Source organism: Babylonia areolata, chromosome 32 (genome assembly GCF_041734735.1).
Source record: "Babylonia areolata isolate BAREFJ2019XMU chromosome 32, ASM4173473v1, whole genome shotgun sequence".
NCBI classification, from domain to species: Eukaryota; Metazoa; Mollusca; class Gastropoda; order Neogastropoda; family Buccinidae; genus Babylonia; species Babylonia areolata.
The window spans coordinates 7,105,596-7,130,614 of NC_134907.1; the positions used below are offsets into that span (position 1 = coordinate 7,105,596).

Consider the following 25,019-nt stretch of genomic DNA (forward strand, 5'->3'; position numbering starts at 1 on the left):
TCATCTCACCCACTCTTTCTCTCAACCCACCCACACTGTGCCCCTATCCTCTAAGCGGACTGAGCCCATTTCATCATCCTTTCTCGTCCATTGCTTTAAACCTTTAGCGGGGCAACTTTGCCTTTCACTCTTTGTCTTCACCATCCCTCGGATCTTCTCCTTCTGTCTATCCTCCTCCACCCCCACCCCCCGCACCCTCTCTCCCCTCTCCCCACCCCAGCACCCCCCCTCCCCTCCGCACCCCCCGTCTCTCTCTCTTTCTCTCTCTGTGTGTCATTGCTTTGATGTAAGTGGCAGAAATGGTCTGATCATACAAAAAAGTGAAAAGTTTCGTTCTCTCTTTCTCCCCCCCCCCCCCCCCCCCCCCCCCCCCCCCCCCCCCCCCCCCTCTCTCTCTCTCTCTCTCTCTTACAACTTTCCGACACGTTCTGGCAAAAGCAGTACTAAGAGCGGTTGCAGGAACTGCTGCAACAACAACAGCAATACAACAACACACAACAATAACAACACAACAACAAGAACAACAATGACGACAACACGAACAACAATAACAGCAGCAGCAACAACACTTATGAAAATACCGACGACGACGACGACTACGATGACAACAGTAACAACAACGATGACAAAAACAAGAACAACAACAGCAGCAGCAACAACAATATATTCTTATATCAATCAGTACATGCTGCTAACATAATTTCCTTTGCAAAATTCAATTGTCTCGGTACTCTTACAGACTTACTCAGTTTACTTCAGTCAAGAACACAGGCCGCAAAGGAAATCCTACAGGTCTACATTATATATTTGTTACGCATGATGGTCTGTCGTGTCCGACTATGACCACCAGAACAGCAGAGGAGGCAACTGCTGTCTCGACTATCTGGGCTAGAATTGATCATACTGAAGAGTGTCTTGTCCAAGTTACAACCCCACTCTTTCGGCCAAAAGGGTATTAGGATAGTGGGCGTTCGGGATTGTCCGTAAAGGCCAACTACACCACAAAGCTGGAGCACTGAGTGCCAATGCAATCTTACATCCCAGTTTGAAAATCACAGTTCTTCACAAAAGACAAAGCGATGAATGAATCCCATGGCAGTGGAGAAACAATTATTCATGCAGCTCTCAATTTGCTGTTGGCCCAAATGCAAACTTTTGTCAATCTCAAATATAACAGATTCATTATGGTTTGCAAAGGTTCTTAACTCAACAGACCACGCGGGGCCTATCAGGGAACAAAACATTCCAGTCAGGAATTGTAAAAAAAACAAAAAACAAAAACAAAAAAAACACCACCACATACACACACAAAATCAAGAGAGAAAGCACACACACACACACACATTCATCTAACCAGTCGTTTGATCAATCAATTAACCAATCGATACCAACCAACCAACCGATCAACCAACCAGTCTGTCAGTCAGTCAGCCAATCAACCAACCAGTCGGTCAGTCAGTCAGCCAACCAACCGACCAACCAACCGACCAGCCAGATAACTATCAGTCATGTATTCATTCCACACTCAAGCCAGACCATCCAGCGTGAACTCACCATGGCCAAAGGAACCAGTGTGCCCACTGTTTCTCTCAAGAACAAGTCACGGTGAAAAAGGAAAGAAAATACAATAGCCACCACAACTCCTGTATCATATAAATCACTGTCACTTCCACACAGCTGCTCAGTGCAGACAAAGCGTGATGGCCTATCACCACTGGTCAGTTGCTGATCTTGAAAGAAGGATGGTGAACATCGTCAGTCCATGAATGTCAAGACAGCAGATGGGATTTTGAAACCTCCAATGAACGCTTTGAACAACCCGTAGGTATGTGTCAGAGCCACATGTTTATTTATCTATCTGTTTGTCTGGGGAAAGGGTCTGGAAAATACAGCTTTTCACCACACTCAGCGTATAAGTGTTATCACGAACAGTGCAGTTCAAATGCAGAATCTTTGACATTCATGACCCACAGCTAAAACGTCATTGTTCTCTGCACACTTCCACACTGATCCACAGAAGGTACAGCACTGAGTCGTAGTACCTCCGATCTGGAGTCAGAAGAGGTTCAAATTCATCTAATGTATCAACGTTGTGAGGGACATATTTATAGCATGAATGCTAAATAATGCGAATAAGAGCAAAGAAATCAAAATATATGATTGAAAAATAGATAAATATACCCAATTCGCACACTGTAAATAATTTGCACAGTGTGACGCTTATCAGATAAAAAGAATATAAAAGAAGAAGCTGACAGTTTAAAAAAAAAATTCCGCTATTCAACTGTAACAAAATGAAATGAAATATGGTAAAATAAATCCAAATAAGATAAGAAAAAAGTTAAAACAAAACAATTAAAAATGGAATAAGATCAAGACACTGAACACTTTTCAAAGGAAAATGAAAACAACGACACATCTCATTCAAGTACTATATATATATACACACCAAACACAGTCAACAACTATTTGAAAGTCTACTTTTAAGCCTTCGAGAGAGAAAAAAATCAAGATCATATTACACTTCCAAAGTAGTGTTTACCAGCTGCGGAACAGAACCAACCAAAAGCTGACCCACACTGACACAGACGCCGATAACACCCCGCAGTGGCAGATCCCAGCTCTCGGGACAAGCCCACCAGATGGTTTTGCAGTCATCCATTTAAACGGATTTTAGACTTACAGCAAGAACACCAACAAGCCCTCGGATTTGTTGCCTTGACCAAAGGCGTCGTCTTTGGACTGGTGACGTCATATGTAGGGTTCTCGGTGGCGCAATGGGTGTTATCAGTGGTGATTGAACTTTGGTATTGTATTGTATTGTGTTGTATTGAGTTGTATTGTATTGTATTGAGTTGTATTGTATTGAATTGTATTGTGTTGCATTACGTTGTATTGAATTGTATTGTGCTGTGTTGAATTGTATTGTAGTGTTGTGTTGAATTGTATTATATTGTGTTGCATTGTGTTGTATTGTATTATATTGTCTTGTGTTGAATTGTATTGTGTTGCATTATGTTGTATTGAATTGTATTGTATTGTTGTGCTGTGTTGAACTGTATTGTACTGTGTTGCATTGTGTTGTATTGTATCATATTGTATTGTCTTGTGTTGAATTGTATTGTGTTGCATTATGTTGTATTGAATTGTATTGTGCTGTGTTGAATTGTATTGTAGTGTTATATTGTGTTGTGTTGTGTTGAATTGTATTATATTGTGTTGCATTGTGTTATGTTGTATTATATTGTATTGAATTGTATTGTGTTGCATTATGTTGTATTGAATTGTATTGTGCTGTGTTGAACTGTATTGTAGTGTTATATTGTGTTGTGTTGAATTGTATTATATTGTGTTGCACTGTGTTGTATTGTATTATATTGTATTGTCTTGTGTTGAATTGTATTGTGTTGCATTATGTTGTATTGAATTGTATTGTGCTGTGTTGAATTGCATTGTAGTGTTGTGCTGTTTTGTGTTGAATTGTATTGTACTGTGTTGCATTGTGTTGTATTGAATTGTATCATATTGTATTGTATCATATTGTATTGTCTTGAATTGTATTGTGTTGCATTATGTTGTATTGAATTGTATTGTGTTGTGTTGTATTGTATTCCACTGTATTGTGTTGTGTTGTATTGTATTGTGTTGCATTATGTTGTATTGAATTGTACTGTGCTGTGTTGTATTGTATTGTATTGTATTGTATTGTATTCTGTTGTGTTGTATTACTCTATTACTGTGTCTCTGTGTGAAATTGGGGCTGCTCTCCCCGGGGAAACCGCGTCGTCATAGTCCTGGGCTTTGTTGTTGCTGCTGTTTTCCTTTCTTGTTCCTGTTTCCAAGTATATCTATTTTGCCATCAAAGTGTTGTTGTTCTTACATATGTTTGGCAGGGATAACCATTTTACTGCCATGGTTTCGTTCACGTGCTTTAACTCACTCAGTACGGCCAGTCCTCTCTTCTCCTCAACACAGACCCCTCGGATGTCCAGTGGGTGTTTCAATGACCCAACCTTTAGCTTCCGTCGTCAGAATTGTGGTATTCTTTGTCAACATTCACCTCTTCAGTATAAGAGCCTTCCGCTTGCAATATTTTGATGGTGGTAACTGGGGTGAAACGCTGTTAACGTCGTCTCTTTCGCCGTTCGTATGGAGAGAGTTAAGTGAATGTTGCACGTGAGCTCTCGATTTGTCGTCTCACCCGAATTACCAGTACCCAGACCACTACCCAAGGTCTAGCGGAGGGGGGAGGGGGAGTATCACTGTTCGTATATGAGACCCCCCAGAATGGGTGGTGCTCTCAGTGTAGCGACGCGCTCTCCCTGGGGAGAGCTGCCCGAATTTCACACAGAGAATTCTGTTGTGACAAAAAAGAATAATACAATACAATACAATACAATACAATACAATACAATACCCGAGCCCATAAACACACAAAACCGTGTGGTAACAAGCAAGAGAATCTGAGCGCACTGGTTCGAATCCCGGCAGAATCGCCAATATTTTCTCCCTCTCCACTAGACCTTGAGTGGTGATCTGGACGCTAGTCATTCGGATGAGACGATAAACCCAGGTCCCGTGTGCAACATGCACTTAGCGCACGTAAAAAAGAACCCATGGCAACAAAAGGGTTGTCCCTGGCAAAATTCTGTAGAAAAATCCACTTCGATAGCAAAACATTAAAAAAAAATTTTTTAAAACACACACACACACACACACACACACACACACAAACTGCATGCAGGAAAAAATACAAAGCAAAACAAACAAACAAATGGGTGGCGCTCTCAGTGTAGCGACGCGCTCCCCCTGGGGAGAGCAGCCCGAATTTCACACAGAGAAATCTGTTGTGACAAAAAGAGTAATACAATACAAAACACGCACTCACGTACTTTTGTATTGCACGTATTACCAAACTATTGTTCTGATGGCAAGTAATGTTTTGAAAAGGGAATCTTATCAGTTGTTGTTGTTGCTGCTGTTTGTTTGTTTATTTGTTTTCATTCCAAAATTTCAATCAGTTAATCTAATTTAAAAAAGGATCTGTAAACTATGTTTTGCTGGTTCAATGAAGATCTACATACTTTAACGCTCATCCATTTCTCTCCCTTTCTCATGCCTCATACATTTCTCTCCCTTTCCTATGCCTTATCCCTTTCTCTCTCCCTTTCTCATGCCTCATCCATTTCTCTCCATTTGCCATGCCTCATCCATTTCTCTCCCTTTCTCATGCCTCATCCATTTCTCTCCCTTTCCCATGCCTCATCCATTTCTCTCCCTTTCTCATGACTCATCCCTTTCCCATGCCAGATCCATTTCTCTCCTTTTCTCGTGACTCATCCCTTTCTCTCCCTTTCTCATGCCTCATCCATTTCTCTCCCTTTGCCATGCCTCATCCCTTTCTCTCCCTTTCTCATGCCTCATCCCTTTCTCTCCCTTTCTCATGCCTCATCCCTATCTCTCCCTTTCCCATGCCTCATCCCTTTCTCTCTCCCTTTCTCATGCCTCATCCCTTTCTCTCCCTTTCCCATGCCTCATCCCTTTCTCTCCCTTTCCCATGCCTCATCCCTTTCTCTCCCTTTCCCATGCCTCATCCATTTCTCTCTCCCTTTCTCATGCCTCATCCCTTTCTCTCCCTTTCTCATGCCTCATCCCTTTCTCATGCCTCATCCCTTTCTCTCCCTTTCTCATGCCTCATCCCTTTCTCTCCCTTTCTCATGCCTCATCCCTTTCTCATGCCTCATCCATCCCTTTCTCTCCCTTTCTCATGCCTCATCCATTTCTCTCCCTTTCTCATGCCTCATCCCTTTCTCTCCCTTTCTCATGCCTCATCCCTATCTCTCCCTTTCCCATGCCTCATCCCTATCTCTCCCTTTCCCATGCCTCATCACTTTCTCTCTCTTTCTCATGCCTCATCCCTTTCTCTCTCCATTTCCCATGCCTCATTCCTATCTCTCCTTTTCCCATGCCTCATCCCTTTCTCTCCCTTTCTCGTGACTCATCCCTTTTTCTCCCTTTCCCATGCCTCATCCATTTCTCTCTCCCTTTCTCATGCCTCATCCCTATCTCTCCCTTTCTCATGCCTCATCCCTTTCTCTCCCTCTCTCGTGACTCATCCCTTTTTCTCCCTTTCCCATGCCTCATCCCTTTCTCATGCCTCATCCCTATCTCTCCCTTTCCCATGCCTCATCCCTTTCTCATGCCTCATCCCTATCTCTCCCTTCCCCATGCCTCATCCCTATCTCTCCCTTTCTCATGCCTCATCCCTTTCTCTCTCTTTCCCATGCCTCATCCCTTTCTCATGCCTCATCCCTTTCTCTCCCTTTCCCATGCCTCATCCCTTTCTCGAGACTCATCCATTTCTCTCTCCCTTTCCCATGCCTCATCCCTTTCTCTACCTTTCTCATGACATCCCTTTCTCTCTCCCTTTCTCATGCCTCATCCATTTCTCTCCCTTTCCCATGCCTCATCCCTTTCTCATGCCTCATCCCTTTCTCTCCCTTTCCCATGCCTCATCCCTTTCCCATGACTCATCCATTTCTCTCCCTTTCCCATGCCTCATCCCTTTCTCTCCCTTTCTCGAGACTCATCCATTTCTCTCTCCCTTTCCCATGCCTCATCCATTTCTCTACCTTTCTCGTGACATCCCTTTCTCTCCCTTTCTCATGACTCATCCCTTTCTCTCCCTTTCCCATGCCTCATCCCTTTCTCATGCCTCATCCCTTTCTCTCCCTTTCCCATGCCTCATCCCTTTCCCATGACTCATCCATTTCTCTCCCTTTCCCATGCCTCATCCCTTTCTCTCCCTTTCTCGAGACTCATCCATTTCTCTCTCCCTTTCCCATGCCTCATCCATTTCTCTACCTTTCTCGTGACATCCCTTTCTCTCCCTTTCTCATGCCTCATCCCTTTCTCTCCCTTTCCCATGCCTCATCCCTTTCTCATGCCTCATCCATTTCTCTCCCTTTCCCATGCCTCATCCCTTTCTCTCCCTTTCTCATGCCTCATCCCTTTCTCTCCCTTTCCCATGCCTCATCCCTTTCTCATGACTCATCCCTTTCCTTCACACCTCCCTCCAAGGCAGCCACCTCAAAGCCCTCTCCGGAGTGTCGGCCCCAGCAAACCACCCACGTACTGTCCATGTCAAGTCTCCAGACGGACACCCACGAGAGGAGACCCACCACTGCTGCCGAGTCACTGGTCAGGGTTCAGTCAGGCTTGGTCTGATTCCACACCGTCAGCTGAGCCCAACACCTGACAATTGCTTATGGTCATGGAGCCAGATCAAGTGGACGTCCCCCTGAACATGAATTCCACTACAACAACCAGGAAAAAAAGACAGCCCCCTCCCCTCTCCCCCAACGAATCTGTCCCCACGGAAGATTTTGGCACGAGCTCACCATGGGTACGGGATTTCTTCCTTTTATTTATGTGTTTGTAGGCTACAACTCCCACGTCCATACTCCTTAAGATGTAGGAGTTAGCTTTTACGTGTACGACTTCTTTTGTTTTTTTACCCCGTCATACACGCAGCCATGTATGTGGGGTATGTTCTTGTTTGCATGACCCGACAATCACTGATATGCATTGCGGGATCTTTAATTTGCGTATATATATACTTTTCTATTTTTTGCATGTGTATACACACGAAGAGGATGAAGACACTATCAGGTCTAAACATACATGTATGTTGACTGTAAGAGAGGAAAAATCTCCACCCTTAATCTTCCAGGCCCCGCCAGAGTTTTGTATAATGGACACAGACGCGCGCGCGCGCGAGCACACACACACACACACAGGGTGGGGGAGAGAGAAAGAAAGATCCATGCATACCGTTGTCTCATTTTGTGGGAGATGGTCACTGACAAGAGTTACAAAGCTCTAAGCTAAAAAGCTGGGCTCGGTAGCCTCTCCTTACTCAATCCCCTAAGCCTCTCCGCCTCGCGTTTTAAAGGACAAATTAAACCTTAATCCCTTGTTTATGCCTCCACGACTCCTAAGGCCACACACACCTTTTTGAACACTCAGCGCAACATTGTGAAATGTGCGTACCGTTTTGGAAAATGGGTTTGACCGGGTGTTACCTTATGTCTCAGGATAAACTGCGTGTTATATTCTATTCCTTTTTTTTATTCCGTTTGACAAACGTTTGAATTAGCTTGTGGTAGTTTGATTATTGATGCTATGGCAAGGTTTTCTGGTGAACTATTTAGCATATATTCGGAGGCGTGGGGGGTGGGGTGGGGTGTCAGCTTCCTTTCATGTATTTATCATGTCACCGGTGGCAGGCTCTCAAGACCAAACCAGCGCGTTGTGTTCAACAATCGGTCAGGCATCTCTTCCTTTTCTTAAAGTAGATGTGGTGCAGCGTATATGGCTCAGTCGTGACCTACCGCGCAGTGCTTCTTTGTACTGTGGCGTACTCTTATGTGCACCTACTGACCCGTATTGTACTGTGACGTACTCTTATGTGCACCTACTGACCCGTATTGTACTGTGACGTACTGTGCTCTGAACCTACTGTTCCGTGTTGTACTGTGACGTACTGTGCTGTGGACCTACTGTGTTGTACTGTGACGTACTGTGCTGTGGACCTACTGTGTTGTACTGTGACGTACTGTGCTGTGGACCTACTGTCCCGTGTTGTACTGTGACGTACTGTGCTGTGGACCTACTGTTCCGTGTTGTACTGTGACGTACTGTGCTGTGGACCTACTGTGTTGTACTGTGCTGTGGACCTACTGTCCCGTGTTGTACTGTGACGTGAACCTACTGTCCCGTGTTGTACTGTGACGTACTGTGCTGTGGACCTACTGTCCCGTGTTGTACTGTGCTGTGGACCTACTGTCCCGTGTTGTACTGTGACGTGCCGTACTGTTCCGTGTTGTACTGTGCTGTTGACCTACTGTGTTGTACTGTGACGTGCCGTACTGTTCCGTGTTGTACTGTGCTGTTGACCTACTGTGTTGTACTGTGACGTGCCGTACTGTTCCGTGTTGTACTGTGCTGTGGACCTACTGTCCCGTGTTGTACTGTGACGTGCCGTACTGTTCCGTGTTGTACTGTGCTGTGGACCTACTGTCCCGTGTTGTACTGTGACGTGCCGTACTGTTCCGTGTTGTACTGTGCTGTTGACCTACTGTGTTGTACTGTGACGTACTGTGCTGTGGACCTACTGTCCCGTGTTGTACTGTGACGTACTGTGCTGTGGACCTACTGTCCCGTGTTGTACTGTGACGCATTGTGGCGTACTGTGCTGTGGACATACTGTGTTATACTGCCATGTACTGTGCTGTGTCGTACAGTCCCGTGTTGTACTTGGCTTGCTGGTCTGTGCCGCGCTGTCTACACCATACTTTATCATACTGTTGTACACTGTACAGTTGTGTATTGTGGTGTTGGTCAGGCTACTGTACTGTGTTGTGCTGTACTGTGCTGTGTTGTGCTGTGCGGTGCCACACTGTGCTGTGTTGTACTGTGCTGTGTTGTGCTGTACTGTGCTGTGCCACACTGTGCTGTGTTGTGCTGTGCGGTGCCACACTGTGTTGTGTTGTACTGTGCTGTGTTGTGTTGTGCTGTACTGTGCTGTGCGGTGCCACACTGTGTTGTGTTGTACTGTGTTGTGCTGTACTGTGCTGTGTTGTGCTGTACTGTGCTGTGTTGTGCTGTACTGTGCTGTGTTGTGCTGTACTGTGCTGTGCGGTGCCACACTGTGTTGTGTTGTACTGTGCTGTGCTGTGCCACACTGTGTTGTGTTGTACTGTGCTGTGTTGTACTGTGCTGTGCTGTGCGGTGCCACACTGTGTTGTGTTGTACTGTGCTGTGTTGTGCTGTACTGTGCTGTGCGGTGCCACACTGTGTTGTGTTGTACTGTGCTGTGCTGTGCTGTGCGGTGCCACACTGTGTTGTGTTGTACTGTGCTGTGCTGTGTTGTGCTGTGCGGTGCCACACTGTGTTGTGTTGTACTGTGCTGTGTTGTGCTGTGCGGTGCCACACTGTGTTGTGCTGTACTGTGCTGTGCGGTGCCACACTGTGTTGTGTTGTACTGTGCTGTGTTGCGATTCATTCTAATTGTAGAATGCTGTTCTTTGCTGTGCTGTACTGTGTTGTACTGTGCTATGCTGCACTGAACTGTGATGTACTATCTTCCACTGTTGCGGGTGTACTTATCGCTGTATACTGCATCTTCCCAGCGTCACCTTTTTTTCATTTTATTTATTTGTGCTTGTTTATTAGTTTCTTTTCAAGTCAGATTTTTTTTGCCCCAGTCGATTTCAACAGGGAATTGTTCCGCATTTTATTCAACAGCCACGTAATACATATACATGCAACGCACAAATTCCCACTTTCATACAGAGATATCTGTCGTGACAAGAAATTCTTTCAACACCTACAGCGAGTTTATCAGCATCGTAAAATGTCTAAGGCTCAGAATGCTGCGTGTTCATTGTCTTTGGTCTGATGGTGATACAAAAACGAAGAGGTTTTGGGACTTTTCTTTTTTTCTTTTTAATTCAGGAATATAGATGTATTGTCTGTCTGTAGACTAAACAATCGACATTTTTGCTAGACTTAGTGTTCGAAGAATGTGAAGGTATGATAGGGTTTTAACTTGGCTTCTTGTGTTTGTGTGAATGCATGCAGTTTTGTGTTATTTACATACGTGCATTTAAGTAGAACACAAAGCGTACAGGCGACGAATGCACAAGTCACAAGTGTTGACATTTCAAACGGACATGGTAATCATTGTGTGGCTGCTACCCTGGCCGTTTCACCAACGTTGGCACGTTCTAATCAGACTGATATTGCGGACACTGCACAGTTATTTTTTTGTCTGGTGGTGTGAACCCACCCTCTAGCCCCTCCCCCCGATCTGGCCCCAGAAGTCGGCTAGGCTTTAAAACAGTATCTGCAGGCACCCCCTTTCAACGTGAAGACCCTGACACTGTATGACAAGTGACACGCAAAGCTCTTGGAATTGATACTGAGATGGGGGTGCTGCGCTATATAAGCATGCATTTTATTATTTATCATTATCATTAACACAATGGTGTCACAAGATGTGTCTGAAGCTGGGCTGTAGGTATACTGGCAGCGCTAGGTTTGCTTAGAGTGACGGGCGCAATAGCCGAATGGTTAAAGCGTTGGACACACACACACACACACACACACACACACACACACACACACACACCGAGTGGTTAAAGCGTTGGACTTTCAATCTGAGGGTCCCGGGTTCAAATCACGGTGACGGCGCCTGGTGGGTAAAGGGGGGAGATTTTTTTCGATCTCTCAGGTCAACGTATGTGCAGACCTGCTAGTGCCTGAACCCCCTTCGTGTGTATACGCAAGCAGAACATCAAATATGCACGTTAAAGATCCTGTAATCCATGTCAGCGTTCGGTGGTTTATGGAAACAAGAACATACCCAGCAGGCACACCCCCAAAAGCGGAGTATAGCTGCCTACATGGCGGGTTAAAAACGGTCATACATGTAAAAGCCCACTCGCGAAAAAACGAGTGAATGTGGGAGTTGCAGCCCTCGGACGCAGAAGAAGAAGCTTAGAGTTACAAGAAAAAAAAGGTAAAGTGAAACAGAAGTGCTACTATCAATTTTTACACGTGGAGGCTTAAATTGTTTCTGCATTCTTCATTCTGCCAAAGCCCCGTATCCGTGAACCAAGGAGCGAAGACCTAAATGGTCAGCACACAGAGATAAAACATAAACGCTTCAACAAACACACTTCCAGCTCATGAGTGTGGTCAGTTCATTGCTTCTCTCTCTCTCTCTCTCTCTCTCTCTCTCACACACACACACACACACACACACACACACACACGGGCGCGCGCGTGGGATCGTAATCCAGAAACCCATTCACAGACAATTGAGCTTCCATTTTCTGGGTGCTTAAGTTTTGTGGCTAGCTTCTCAAGAGATACCAAAGTCCTGGGTAATTGTATACTCTCTTTCTCTCTCTCTCTCTCAATATATATATATATATATATATATATATACATACATATACATGTATAGTCATTCGGATGAGACGATAAACCGGTCCCGTGTGCAGCATGCACTTAGCGCAGGTAAAAGAACCCACGGCAACAAAAGGGTTGTTCCTGGCAAAATTCTGTAGAAAAATCCACTTCGACAGGAAAAACAAATAAAACTGCACGCACTGAGGAAAATATACAAAAAAAGGGTGGCGCTGTAGTGTAGTGACGCGCTCTCCCTGGGGAGAGCAGCCCGAATTTCACACAGAGAAATCTGTTGTGATAAAAAGAAATACAAATAAGTACTAATATATATAGTACATACATACATATAGTGTGTGTGTGTGTGTGTGTGTGTGTGTGTGTACATCTGATAAATGTAGCAGTTTAGTTTTAAGAGATTCACAACTGCTCGGCAAAACTGTAATTACACATAGGCATTCAGAAGTGACCGTTGATGGGTTTTTTTTGGTGTGTGTGTAAACTCTGTGACTGTAACTCTCACCCATCCCTTTCCTCTTTCTGTCTCACTTTCTGTGCCAGTTTGTCTGCCCCCCCCACCCCCCCCAATTCCCCCACCCCTATTCGCCCAACCCCTTCCATCCCTGTGTCTACCTTGTCTGTCTGTCTTTCTGTCTGTATATCTCTCTCTTTCTCTCTCTCTCCAAAACACACACACACACTCACACACACACTCACACACATCACACATCCATTCATCTAACCAGTCTTTTGATCAATCAATTAGCCAATCGATACCAACCAACCAACCGACCAACCAACCAGCCGGTCAGTCAGTCAGCCAATCAACCAACCAGTCGGTCAGTCAGTTAACCAATCAATCAACCAGTCGGTCAGTCAGTCAGCCAATCAACCAGTCGGTCAGTCAGTTAACCAATCAATCAACCAGTCGGTCAGTCAGTTAACCAATCAATCAACCAGTCGGTCAGTCAGTCAGCCAATCAACCGACCAACCAACCAACCAGTCGGTCAGTCAGTTAACCAATCAACCGACCAACCAACCAGTCGGTCAGCCAATCAACCGATCAACCAACCAGTCGGTCAGTCAGTCAGCCAATCAACCAACCGACCAGCCAGATAACTACACACACACAGAGCCACATACACATTAAACGCAGACTCCAATAGGTATAGATTACTTTTAAGAGATTCGCAACTGCCCAGCAAAGGATGGCACCTGTTTATTGACCATGACATGACCATCAGGAACGTTAGCTTTTGGAAATGTCCTTTAATTTTCTTATATATATATAGACTGAGACCGTGCCTCTGTGTGTGTGTGTGTGTGTGTGTGTGTGTGTGTGTGTGCGCGCGCGCGCGCGCGTGCGTGTCTCCCTGTCTATCTATCTATCTACATGTAAATCTATCTGTCTCTCTGCGTGGGTAGGAAAGGGGGGGGGCGTCAGGCCGACAGAGAAAGAAAGAAAGAGAAAAAAGAAAGACAGAAAGGAAGGAAGGAATAAAGTGATAGAAGAGAGAGGGAGAAAAGGAGGTACATACAGACAGAAAGGGAGACAAACAAACAGACAGGGGTGAGAAAGAAAGAGAGAGACAGAGAACTCAGAAGTTATATCTCAAAACGTCTCCATTCAAGGATTACGATCTTAGGTATGGTCTGTTCGCTTATCTGTGCTTGTGTGTGTTTGAGAGACAGACAGTAAAGAGGAAAAGAAATATACACTGAACCATACATTCTGGTGACCATGACAAACAACCCCCGACACTACCCGCCCCACTATAACCCCCCCCCCCCCCCCCAACCCTCCCCCCCCCCCCCCCCCCCCCCCCCGAAAAAAAAACAACAACAACAAAAAACAAAAACAAAAAAAACCGTTCTTTAACACAAAACAGATGGAAACACATACACTAACGCCCCCCCCCCCCCCCCCCCCCCCCCTACCCACCCCCATCCATCCGCACACACAAGCGAAGAGAACGAGGAACGAAAGAAGAAACAATCATCATCTGATTGTTCAGTGACAGTTTGTAAACTCCCCCGTCATTCACACACACTCCTGTCTTTCCAACTTACTTGTTTTTTCTCTTCGCAAGTCCATCGTGAGGCTGGATGTCTGTCGGCCACAGCAAAAAAATACAGTGTACAATGTTCCCTACGCACAGAAAAAAAAAATGTTTGGGTAAAAAGCCGACTGCTACTGAAGCTGTCGCTGACACTGAAACTGTTGTGTGTCCTCAAAGGCTTTCCTGTTACGAACACGTCTTGTCTTTTCTTGTCTTATCTGGCCTTGTCTTGTCTTGTCCTGTCTGGCCTTGTCTTGTCCTGTCTGGCCTTGTCTTGTCTTGTCCTGTCTGGCCTTGTCTTCACGTGTCTGGCCTTGTCTTGTCCTGTCTGGCCTTGTCTTGTCTTGTCTGGCCTTGTCTTGTCCTGTCTGGCCTTGTCTTGTCCTGTCTGGCCTTGTCTTGTCCTGTCTGGCCTTGTCTTGTCCTGTCTTGTCTGGCCTTGTCTTGTCCTCTCTGGCCTTGTCTTGTCTTGTCAAATCTGGCCTTGTCTTGTCAAATCTGGCCTTGTCTTGTCTTGTCTGGCCTTGTCTTGTCTTGTCCTGTCTGGCCTTGTCTTGTCCTGTCTGGCCTTGTCTTGTCTTGTCCTATCTGACCTTGTCTTGTCAAATCTGGCCTTGTCTTGTCTGGCCTTGTCTTGTCCTGTCTGGCCTTGTCTTGTCTTGTCCTATCTGACCTTGTCTTGTCTTGTCAAATCTGGCCTTGTCTTGACTTGTCTGTCTTTGAAACTTTGCCTCCGTGTTTAAAACTGTCCTCACACCCAAACCGAAGATTTTCAAGGTAAATCAATCACAAAGATTTTGGTACATACGCTCGTGCTTTTTAAAGCCTTGGATACGTGTAGTTTTGATAACTATTTTGTTTTCACTGACTTAAACCCACAACGGTGATTTTCAATATAATCACAACACGCTGCAGTTTTTGATAGTTTCATCATATCAGTAAGAAAATACCCACACTGTTTGCCTTTTAAAGCCTAAGATATGTGTAGTAATCAAACGTACTCCAATCCAGGGTGATCATTAACAAGGCAACGACTTTAGGAAGAGGAAAACAAACCGTACGCACTATTCTGGAGACTTTATACGATATTTAACACTCTGCTGCTAGCCCCATCGTCAGAAGTGATAAAAGTAAATCCCTCCAGTGAACGGCACTAAAAAGGCACAGCTTCGCTTAAAGTGCTTAATTCCTTCTTCACGACCGTTACCACTTTTCTTAACAGTCACAGAAAATCCACGTTTTGTTGTGAACAAGACTTCACCGTCACAGTAAATCCTTGCACTCTGGAGTCAAGGAAACTCGCTGAGAAGAACGCCTTTATGTTGTGTGCAATAACGTGGTAATAATTTGAAGTCTAAACGCTGTGGAAAAAAACGAGATTTAATCCCCCGATTTTCTTTTTACACGTAGACACTGGTCTCAGAGCACTAAAAAAGCTGATGGATCTCAAAGGAAAGTTATCATAACAAAGTTAAGCGTGTGCACTGAATGGCACATTGATTCCCCCGTCTGCAGAAAAGAAGAAACTCCGACTGAAAGCTCGCCTTTGAAGTGAGCAGAACGATTACACGAGACGCTTTTAAAGAAAAGGACTCAGGATTCGTCACACGAACAACTAGCCCCCCCCCCCTCCCACCCACCAGCCCCCCCCCCCCCCCTCCTACAAAGTTCTCCTTCCCCCTGTCCCCCCTCCATGCCCCCCCGCCACGCTCCCCTCCCCATGTCTGCGAAAGTGTTAACAACCCGTCGAGGTTTTGGCACACACAGTCCTCTCAGCTCAGGACAAATGGACACACATTTAATGGGTGGTGAGACTTACCCTGTCGTTTGTAGTCAGCGCCAGGGAGAGGGGGTGGGGTGGGGTGGGGGTGGGGGGACAGAGGGAGACAAACAGAGAGGGAGACAGAGAGAAAGAAAGAAACAGACATACGCTGAGACAGAGAGAGGGGGGACAGAGAAAGACAGAGAGAAAAACAGACATACATGAGACAGACAGAGGGGGGACAGAGAGAGAGACAGACAGACAGACATACATAGAGACAGAGAGAGAGACAGACATACATAGAGACAGACAGACGGGGGACAGAGGGAGACACAGAGAGAGACAGACAGAAATAGAGACAGAGAGGGGGGGACACAGAGAGAGAGACAGACAGACAGACAGACATAGAGACAGAGAGAGGGGGACAGAGAGAGAGACAGACAGACACAGAGACAGAGAGAGGGGGGACAGAGAGAGAGAGACAAACAGACATAGAGACAGAGAGAGAGAGAGACAGACAGACAGACAGTCAGACATACATTCTAGACAGAGAGAGGGGGGGACAGAGGGAGACAGAGAGAGAGAAACAGACAGACACAGAGACAGAGAGAGGGGGGGACAGAGAGAGACAGACAGACATACATAGAGACAGACAGAGGGGGGACAGAGGGAGACAGAGAGAGAGACAGACAGAGACAGAGAGAGGGGGGACAGAGAGAGACAGACAGACATAGAGAGGGGGGACAGAGAGAGACATAGAGACAGAGAGGGGGGACAGAGAGAGAGATAGAGACAGACAGAGAGAGGGGGGGGCAGAGGGAGACAGAGAGAAAGAAACAGACAGATATAGAGAGGGGGGGACAGAGAGAGACAGACATACATAGACAGACAGAGGGGGGACAGAGAGAGACAGAAACAGACATACATAGAGACAGAGAGAGGGGGGACAGAGAGAGAGAGACAGACATACACAGAGACAGAGAGAGGGGGGACAGAGGGAGACAGAGAGAGAAACAGACATAGAGACAGACAGAGGGAGACAGAGAGAGTGAAAAGAGAGGGAGACAGAGAGAGAAACAGACATATACAGAGAAAGAGAGAGGGGAGACCGAGAGAGAGAGAGACAGAGAGAAACAGACAAAGAGAGGGGAGAGACACAATATGCAGAGTGGATTTTCTTTCACAGAATGCTGCCCCAGAGGACAACACCTTTGTTGCCATGGTTTCTTTTTCAGTGCGCCAAGAGCGTGCTGTACGCGGGACCTCGGTTTATCGTCTCATCCGAATGACTGGATGCTCAGTTTGATTTTCCAGTCAAACTTGGGAGAAGGGGCGAGAGCGGGATTCGAACCCACACCCTCACGAGACACTGTGTTGGCAGACAAATGTCTTAGCAATTCTGCCACTTCGCTCCTTGGATGCTTTGATGATTATGGGTCTTAAATATCTCCCTTCTTCCATTTCTTTCTCTAATACGTTCTCTGTCTGTCTGAGAGTCACACACACACACACACACACACACACACACACTACACACACTCTCTCTCTTTCCGTCTCTGTCTATATCTCTTTCTCACTCTGTCTTTCATACACATACTCTCTCTCTATCTTTCTTTCTCTCACACATATACACATACTCTCATACATTCCTTCTCTCTCTCTCTCTCCTCTCCCTCTCACACTCTTTCAATCCCCCTAACCTAACTGTCTCTCTCTCTTTCTCTCTCCTCAACCCCCTCTATCTCTCCCCTTCCCTGTCCTTTTGCCTCCCCCCCCCCCGCTCTCTCTCTTCTCTGTATGCATCTCTCTCACCATCCCTCCCTCCCTCGCTCACAGAGAGAGAGAGAGAGAGAGAGAGAGAGAGGGGGAGAGAGAGAGGGAGAGAGAGAAACGCCGACACTTCTCAAACAATAGTTCTCTCAAGACGCATAAGAAATCACTCAATCTTGCATGTGGCCACACATGAAGCGATAACACAGCCACACCTCCCACAATGGACAACACCACAGCAAGGTGAAACTCTCTCTTCCTTCCTTCAACGGCGGCACGAGATTAAGCTGTGTGGAAATGACTTACACAGAGGTTGAAAAACAGAGAAAGGAGGGGTAGAGAGAGAAGGAGAGAGAGGGGGGAAGAGGAGGAAGAAATGAGAGAGAGAGGGAGAGCGAGAGGTAGGCGGGCTGGGGGAAAGGGAAAGAGATAGGATAGGAGAGAGAGAGAGGGGATAGTACATAACAAGGTACGAACATAAATCGAAAATCATACACAAACACAGATACAGTACAAATTAGGATACATACAAGTGCATATCAACATTACTCTGTTCGTTCATCTATCAATGCACCTTGCAACAAATTCCAACACTGGCTGGAGAAGAAAATTGTCGAACCAATCTGACCACGCAGTTTCGAGAGAGAGACAGACAGACAGAGAGAGACAGACAGACAGACAGAGACAGAAACAGGGAGAGAGATGGAGGGGGTATAAATTACACATGAATAAGCAATCTTGCACGTGGCCACACATGAAGCGATAACACAGCCACACCTCCCACAATGGACAACACCACAGCAAGGTGAAACTCTCTCTTCCTTCCTTCAACGGCGGCACGAGATTAAGCTGTGTAGAAATGACTTTACACAGAGGTTGAAAAACAGAGAAAGGAGGGGTAGAGAGAGAAGGAGAGAGAGAGGGGGGAAGAGGAGGAAGAAATGAGAGAGAGAGAGGGAGAGCGAGAGGTAGACGGGCTGGGGGAGAGGGAAAGAGAGAGGATGGGAGAGAGAGAGACGGGGGGGGGGGGGGGGGCGCAGACAGCCCAGCTAGACAGACAGATACAGTGAGACAGAGAATGTGAGAGAGAAGAGAGACAGTGAGAGAGTGAGAGAGAACGTGAGAGAAAGAGGAGATAGAGCGATTGCATGGTTGAGAGAGAAAGAGGGACAGAGAGAGACAGAGAGAGGCTTGATGATGCTTTGACACTTAAATGTCATTGGTCATGAGGTCCTTATGACACGGGTAAATGCGTCAACATACTTCATTTTATAACAAACCATTATAATAAACGAATGAAATTGTGAAAGTCAATAATGAAACAAAACTAAGCATTAGAATAGAATAGAATAGAATATGTCTTTATTACCAAGTGTACCGGGGTCACAAGGAATGTTGGGGGGGATAGTACATAACAAGGTACGAACATAAATCGAAAATCATACACAGACACAGATACAGTAGAAATTAGGATACATACAAGTGCATATCAACATTACTCTGTTCGTTCATCTATCAATGCACCTTGCAACAAATTCCAACACTGGCTGGAGAAGAAAATTGTCGAACCAATCTGACCACGCAGTTTCGAGAGAGAGACAGACAGACAGACAGAGAGACAGACAGAGACAGAAACAGGGAGAGAGATGGAGGGGGTATAAATTACACATGAATAAGCAATCTTGCATGTGGCCACACATGAAGCGATAACACAGCCACACCTCCCACAATGGACAACACCACAGCAAGGTGAAACTCTCCCTTCCTTCCTTCAACGGCGGCACGAGATAAAGCTGTGTGGAAATGACTTACACAGAGGTTGAAAAACAGAGAAAGGAGGGGTAGAGAGAGAAGGAGAGAGAGAGGGGAAGAGGAGGAAGAAATGAGAAAGAGAGGGAGAGAGAGAGGGAGACGGGCTGGACAGACAGATACAGTGAGACAGAGAATGTGAGAGAGAAGAGAGACAGTGAGAGAGTGAGAGAGAACGTGAGAGAAAGAGGAGATAGAGCGATTGCATGGTTGAGAGAGAAAGAGAGACAGAGAGAGGCTCGATGATGCTTTGACACTTAAATGTCATTGGTCATGAGGTCTTTATGACACGGGTAAATGCGTCAACATACTTTCATTTTATAACAAACCATTATAATAAACGAATGAAATTGTGACAGTCAATAATGAAACAAAACTAAGCATTAGAATAGAATAGAATATGTCTTTATTACCAAGTGTACCGGGGTCACAAGGAATGTTGGGGGGGGTAGTACATAACAAGGTACGAACATAAATCGAAAATCATACACAGGCACAGATACAGTAGAAATTAGGATACATACGAGTGCATATCAACATTACTCTGTTCGTTCATCTATCAATGCACCTTGCAACGAATTCCAACACTGGCTGGAGAAGAAAATTGTCGAACCAATCTGACCACGCAGTTTCCAGAGAGAGACAGACAGACAGACAGAGAGACAGACAGACAGAGACAGAAACAGGGAGAGAGATGGAGGGGGTACAAATTACACATGAATAAGCAATCTTGCATGTGGCCACACATGAAGCGATAACACAGCCACACCTCCCACAATGGACAACACCACAGCAAGGTGAAACTCTCTCTTCCTTCCTTCAACGGCGGCACGAGATAAAGCTGTGTGGAAATGACTTTACACAGAGGTTGAAAAACAGAGAAAGGAGGGGTAGAGAGAGAAGGAGAGAGAGAGAGGGGAAGAGGAGGAAGAAATGAGAGAGAGAGAGGGAGAGCGAGAGGTAGACGGGCTGGGGGAGAGGGAAAGAGATAGGATAGGAGAGAGAGAGAGGGGGGATAGTACATAACAAGGTACGAACATAAATCGAAAATCATACACAAACACAGATACAGTAGAAATTAGGATACATACAAGTGCATATCAACATTACTCTGTTCGTTCATCTATCAATGCACCTTGCAACAAATTCCAACACTGGCTGGAGAAGAAAATTGTCGAACCAATGTGACCACGCAGTTTCGAGATAGAGACAGACAGACAGAGAGAGACAGACAGACAGACAGAGACAGAAACAGGGAGAGAGATGGAGGGGGTATAAATTACACATGAATAAGCAATCTTGCACGTGGCCACACATGAAGCGATAACACAGCCACACCTCCCACAATGGACAACACCACAGCAAGGTGAAACTCTCCCTTCCTTCCTTCAACGGCGGCACGAGATAAAGCTGTGTGGAAATGACTTTACACACAGGTTGAAAAACAGAGAAAGGAGGGGTAGAGAGAGAAGGAGAGAGAGAGAGGGGAAGAGGAGGAAGAAATGAGAGAGAGAGGGAGAGAGAGAGGGAGACGGGCTGGGGGAGAGGGAAAGAGAGAGGATGGGAGAGAGAGAGACGCGGGGGGGAGGGGGGGGGGGGGCGCAGACAGCCCAGCTAGACAGACAGATACAGTGAGACAGAGAATGTGAGAGAAGAGAGACAGTGAGAAAGTGAGAGAGAACGTGAGAGAAAGAGGAGATATAGCGATTGCATGGTTGAGAGAGAAAGAGAGACAGAGAGAGGCTTGATGATGCTTTGACACTTAAATGTCATTGGTCATGAGGTCCCTATGACACGGGTAAATGCGTCAACATAATTTCATTTTATGACAAACCATTATAATAAACGAATGAAATTGTGAAAGTCAATAATGAAGCAAAACTAAGCATTAGAATAGAACAGAATAGAATATGTCTTTATTACCAAGTGTACCGGGGTCACAAGGAATGTAGGGGGGGATAGTACATAACAAGGTACGAACATAAATCGAAAATCATACACAGGCACAGATACAGTAGAAATTAGGATACATACGAGTGCATATCAACATTACTCTGTTCGTTCATCTATCAATGCACCTTGCAACGAATTCCAACACTGGCTGGAGAAGAAAATTGTCGAACCAATCTGACCACGCAGTTTCCAGAGAGAGACAGACAGACAGAGAGAGACAGACAGACAGACAGAGACAGAAACAGGGAGAGAGATGGAGGGGGTATAAATTACACATGAATAAGCAATCTTGCATGTGGCCACACATGAAGCGATAACACAGCCACACCTCCCACAATGGACAACACCACAGCAAGGTGAAACTCTCTCTTCCTTCCTTCAACGGCGGCACGAGATAAAGCTGTGTGGAAATGACTTACACAGAGGTTGAAAAACAGAGAAAGGAGGGGTAGAGAGAGAAGGAGAGAGAGAGGGCAAGAGGAAGAAGATGAAGAGAGAGGGGGAGACGGGCTGGGGGAGAGGGAAAGAGAGAGAATGGCAGAGACAGAAAGTGGGGGGACAGCTAGCAGCTCAACTACACAGACATAATAAATAAAAAAAAATTAAAAAAGATATTGACTGAGACCCGTTGTGCAGCATGCACTTAGCATTCGGAAGCAACAAAAGGGTCAGCCCTGGCAAAATTATGCAGTAAAAGTCCACTTTGATAGTAAAACAAATACCCTAGCAGCAAAATTATGCAGTAAAAGTCCACCTTGATAGTAAAACAAATACCCTAGCAGCAAAATTATGCAGTAAAAGTCCACTTTGATAGTAAAACAAATACCCCAGCAGCAAAATTATGCAGTAAAAGTCCACTCTGATAGTAAAACAAATACCCTAGCAGCAAAAATATGCAGTAAAAGTCCACTTTGATAGTAAAACAAATACCCTAGCAGCAAAATTTTGCAGTAAAAGTCCACTTTGATAGTAAAACAAATACCCTAGCAGCAAAATTGTGCAGTAAAAGTCCACTTTGATAGTAAAACAAATACCCTAGCAGCAAAATTATGCAGTAAAAGTCCACTTTGATAGTAAAACAAATACCCTAGCAGCAAAATTGTGCAGTAAAAGTCCACTTTGATAGTAAAACAAATACCCTAGCAGCAAAATTATGCAGTAAAAGTCCACTTTGATAGTAAAACAAATACCCTAGCAGCAAAATTGTGCAGTAAAAGTCCACTTTGATAGTAAAACAAATACCCTAGCAGCAAAATTGTGCAGTAAAAGTCCACTTTGATAGTAAAACAAATACCCTAGCAGCAAAATTATGCAGTAAAAGTCCACTTTGATAGTAAAACAAATACCCTAGCAGCAAAATTGTGCAGTAAAAGTCCACTTTGATAGTAAAACAAATACCCTAGCAGCAAAATTGTGCAGTAAAAGTCCACTTTGATAGTAAAACAAATACCCTAGCAGCAAAATTATGCAGTAAAAGTCCACCTTGATAGTAAAACAAATACCCTAGCAGCAAAATTATGCTGTAAAAGTCCACTTTGATAGTAAAACAAATACCCTAGCAGCAAAATTTTGCAGTAAAAGTCCACTTTGATAGTAAAACAAATACCCTAGCAGCAAAATTATGCAGTAAAAGTCCACTTTGATAGTAAAACAAATACCCTAGCAGCAAAATTATGCAGTAAAAGTCCACTTTGATAGTAATACCCTAGCAGCACAAATACCCTAGCAGCAAAATTGTGCAGTAAAAGTCCACTTTGATAGTAATACCCTAGCAGCACAAATACCCTAGCACCAAAATTGTGCAGTAAAAGTCCACTTTGATAGTAAAACAAATACCCTAGCAGCAAAATTGTGCAGTAAAAGTCCACTTTGATAGTAAAACAAATACCCTAGCAGCACAAATACCCTAACAGCAAAATTTTGCAGTAAAAGTCCACTTTGATAGTAAAACAAATACCCTAGCAGCACAAATACCCTAGCAGCAAAATTTTGCAGTAAAAGTCCACTTTGATAGTAAAACAAATACCCTAGCAGCACAAATACCCTAACAGCAAAATTTTGCAGTAAAAGTCCACTTTGATAGTAAAATACACCAGAAGACAGAAACAAGAAACAAAGCATTGATGGGTGACACTGCACTGTGACGGAGCGATGTCCTCAGGCACAGCAGCCCAAGTTTCACACAGAGAAACCTGTTGTGACGAAAAGTGATGAAACACAAATTTCAGTATGACTACTGGCCCCAAACCGTTGAACAAGAAGAAGCCTTCAGTTTTCTATATAAAAAAAAGAATAAATAAATAAAATGCGAGAGAAAGGGATAGCATACAAATCTTGTAACTTGCGATGAATACTTTTAACGGGCAGCATACAAATCTTGTAACTTGCAATGAATACTTTTAACGACCTTTCAATACATTGAACCACACGAAAATACGGGCGCGTTGACAAAGAACGGGCTGCAGGCCGTAAAATTAGTGTGAATCGCTATGCAAATGGAGGGCAGAGTTCCAGCCGTGTCTTCAACGACCGATTAGGTGCAGTGTGAAGTGTGCAGCGAAAGCCTTAAGCTCCCGACAGACTGAGCTTCATGAAGAATGCAATAATCGAACACGTGAAGCGAAGTTCCCGTCCCATTTGAACTTGTGTGGTGATCTGTTGTGTGTGTTGGGGACAAAGCAAATCATGTCGCTTGTAGCAACAGCACGATAGGTTTGTTTGTTGTTGTTTTTTTTTTGTTTGTTTTGTTTTGTTGTTGCTGTGTCCCCATACAAAACTGCACAACCTACTGTTTTCACATTTTGCAAAATTAAAGTGTCAGAGGGGTACTGACCCGATTTTCCATTTTATCATAATGTACAAATGGTGTCTCCCACCACTGAATTTCACAATCCATTTCACAGCGACACCGCAGTTAATTGTAACACCTCATAATTTCCACACGGTAAATTACGACTGGCCGGGGATCTCACGGTAAATACTTTGAAAAATACTCCTGGTCAATTTCTCCAGTCGATCCAAGCAATTTTTTAAATACGTTGTATTTTTTCCGATCATGTTCGGACAGGTCTTTTAATACGCGCTTGCATGACAATACAAACAGAAATAATAATGAAAATAAAACAGCAAAACAACAAAAACTCGAATTATTCATGCATATTTACCTTGACTAATATGTCAGTGCCGTATGTCCATTATTCGTTCTCCGCCAGAAAACTGCCATTCCTAAAGACAAACAAAGTTCAGCTCACAGGTTAATGATCACTTCCAATCGGTTTCCAGTATTACATAAAATATCCAGCTAGGTTTGAAATCCAATGAAACCATGTCATATAAAAAAAAAAACGGCATATGGACAATTAAATGTCCTAAATACAACAACGGGAGCTTTTCTGAACTCTGAGCGCAACGCAAAGCTGTCTGCTCACCCGCCATTTTAAACTAACAACACGATCTGTCGAAAACGACCTGTCACTTTATTGTCCCCGTTCCTTTTTGTACAAGTTTACGTTTAACATAAGTTTGTACGAATGTACAGTGTGGTGCAATTATTTGATAGAGATGTCTCACAATAACTTCCAGACCAATTCTTGCCACCGTTATGTGGAAAGGCTGCTTCTTCCAATCGTCGGTAAATGTGATGTTTTGAAAAAAGGTGAAATAATCTCAATGCATTTTATTTATCAAA

General features: G+C 44.7%; 1 protein-coding gene across 4 annotated transcripts in view; it reads right to left on the reverse strand.

Annotated features, from left to right (window-relative positions):
* LOC143276547 (uncharacterized) overlaps window positions 1-24,558 on the reverse strand; it is a 34,255-nt gene extending 9,697 nt beyond the window's left edge. The window contains exons 1-2 of one of the 4 annotated variants that reach the window (XM_076581110.1): window positions 15,103-15,508; window positions 14,048-14,087 (exon numbers count right to left, since the gene is read on the reverse strand). In XM_076581110.1, the coding sequence (XP_076437225.1) occupies window positions 14,048-14,072 (25 nt within the window). In that variant the 5' untranslated portion in view covers window positions 14,073-14,087; window positions 15,103-15,508. Of the gene's footprint in view, window positions 1-14,047; window positions 14,221-15,102; window positions 15,509-24,495 lie in introns of those variants that run through there. The other 3 variants (XM_076581107.1, XM_076581109.1, XM_076581111.1) reach the window with 3 other exon arrangements.
* Window positions 24,559-25,019: the final 461 nt, after the last annotated feature.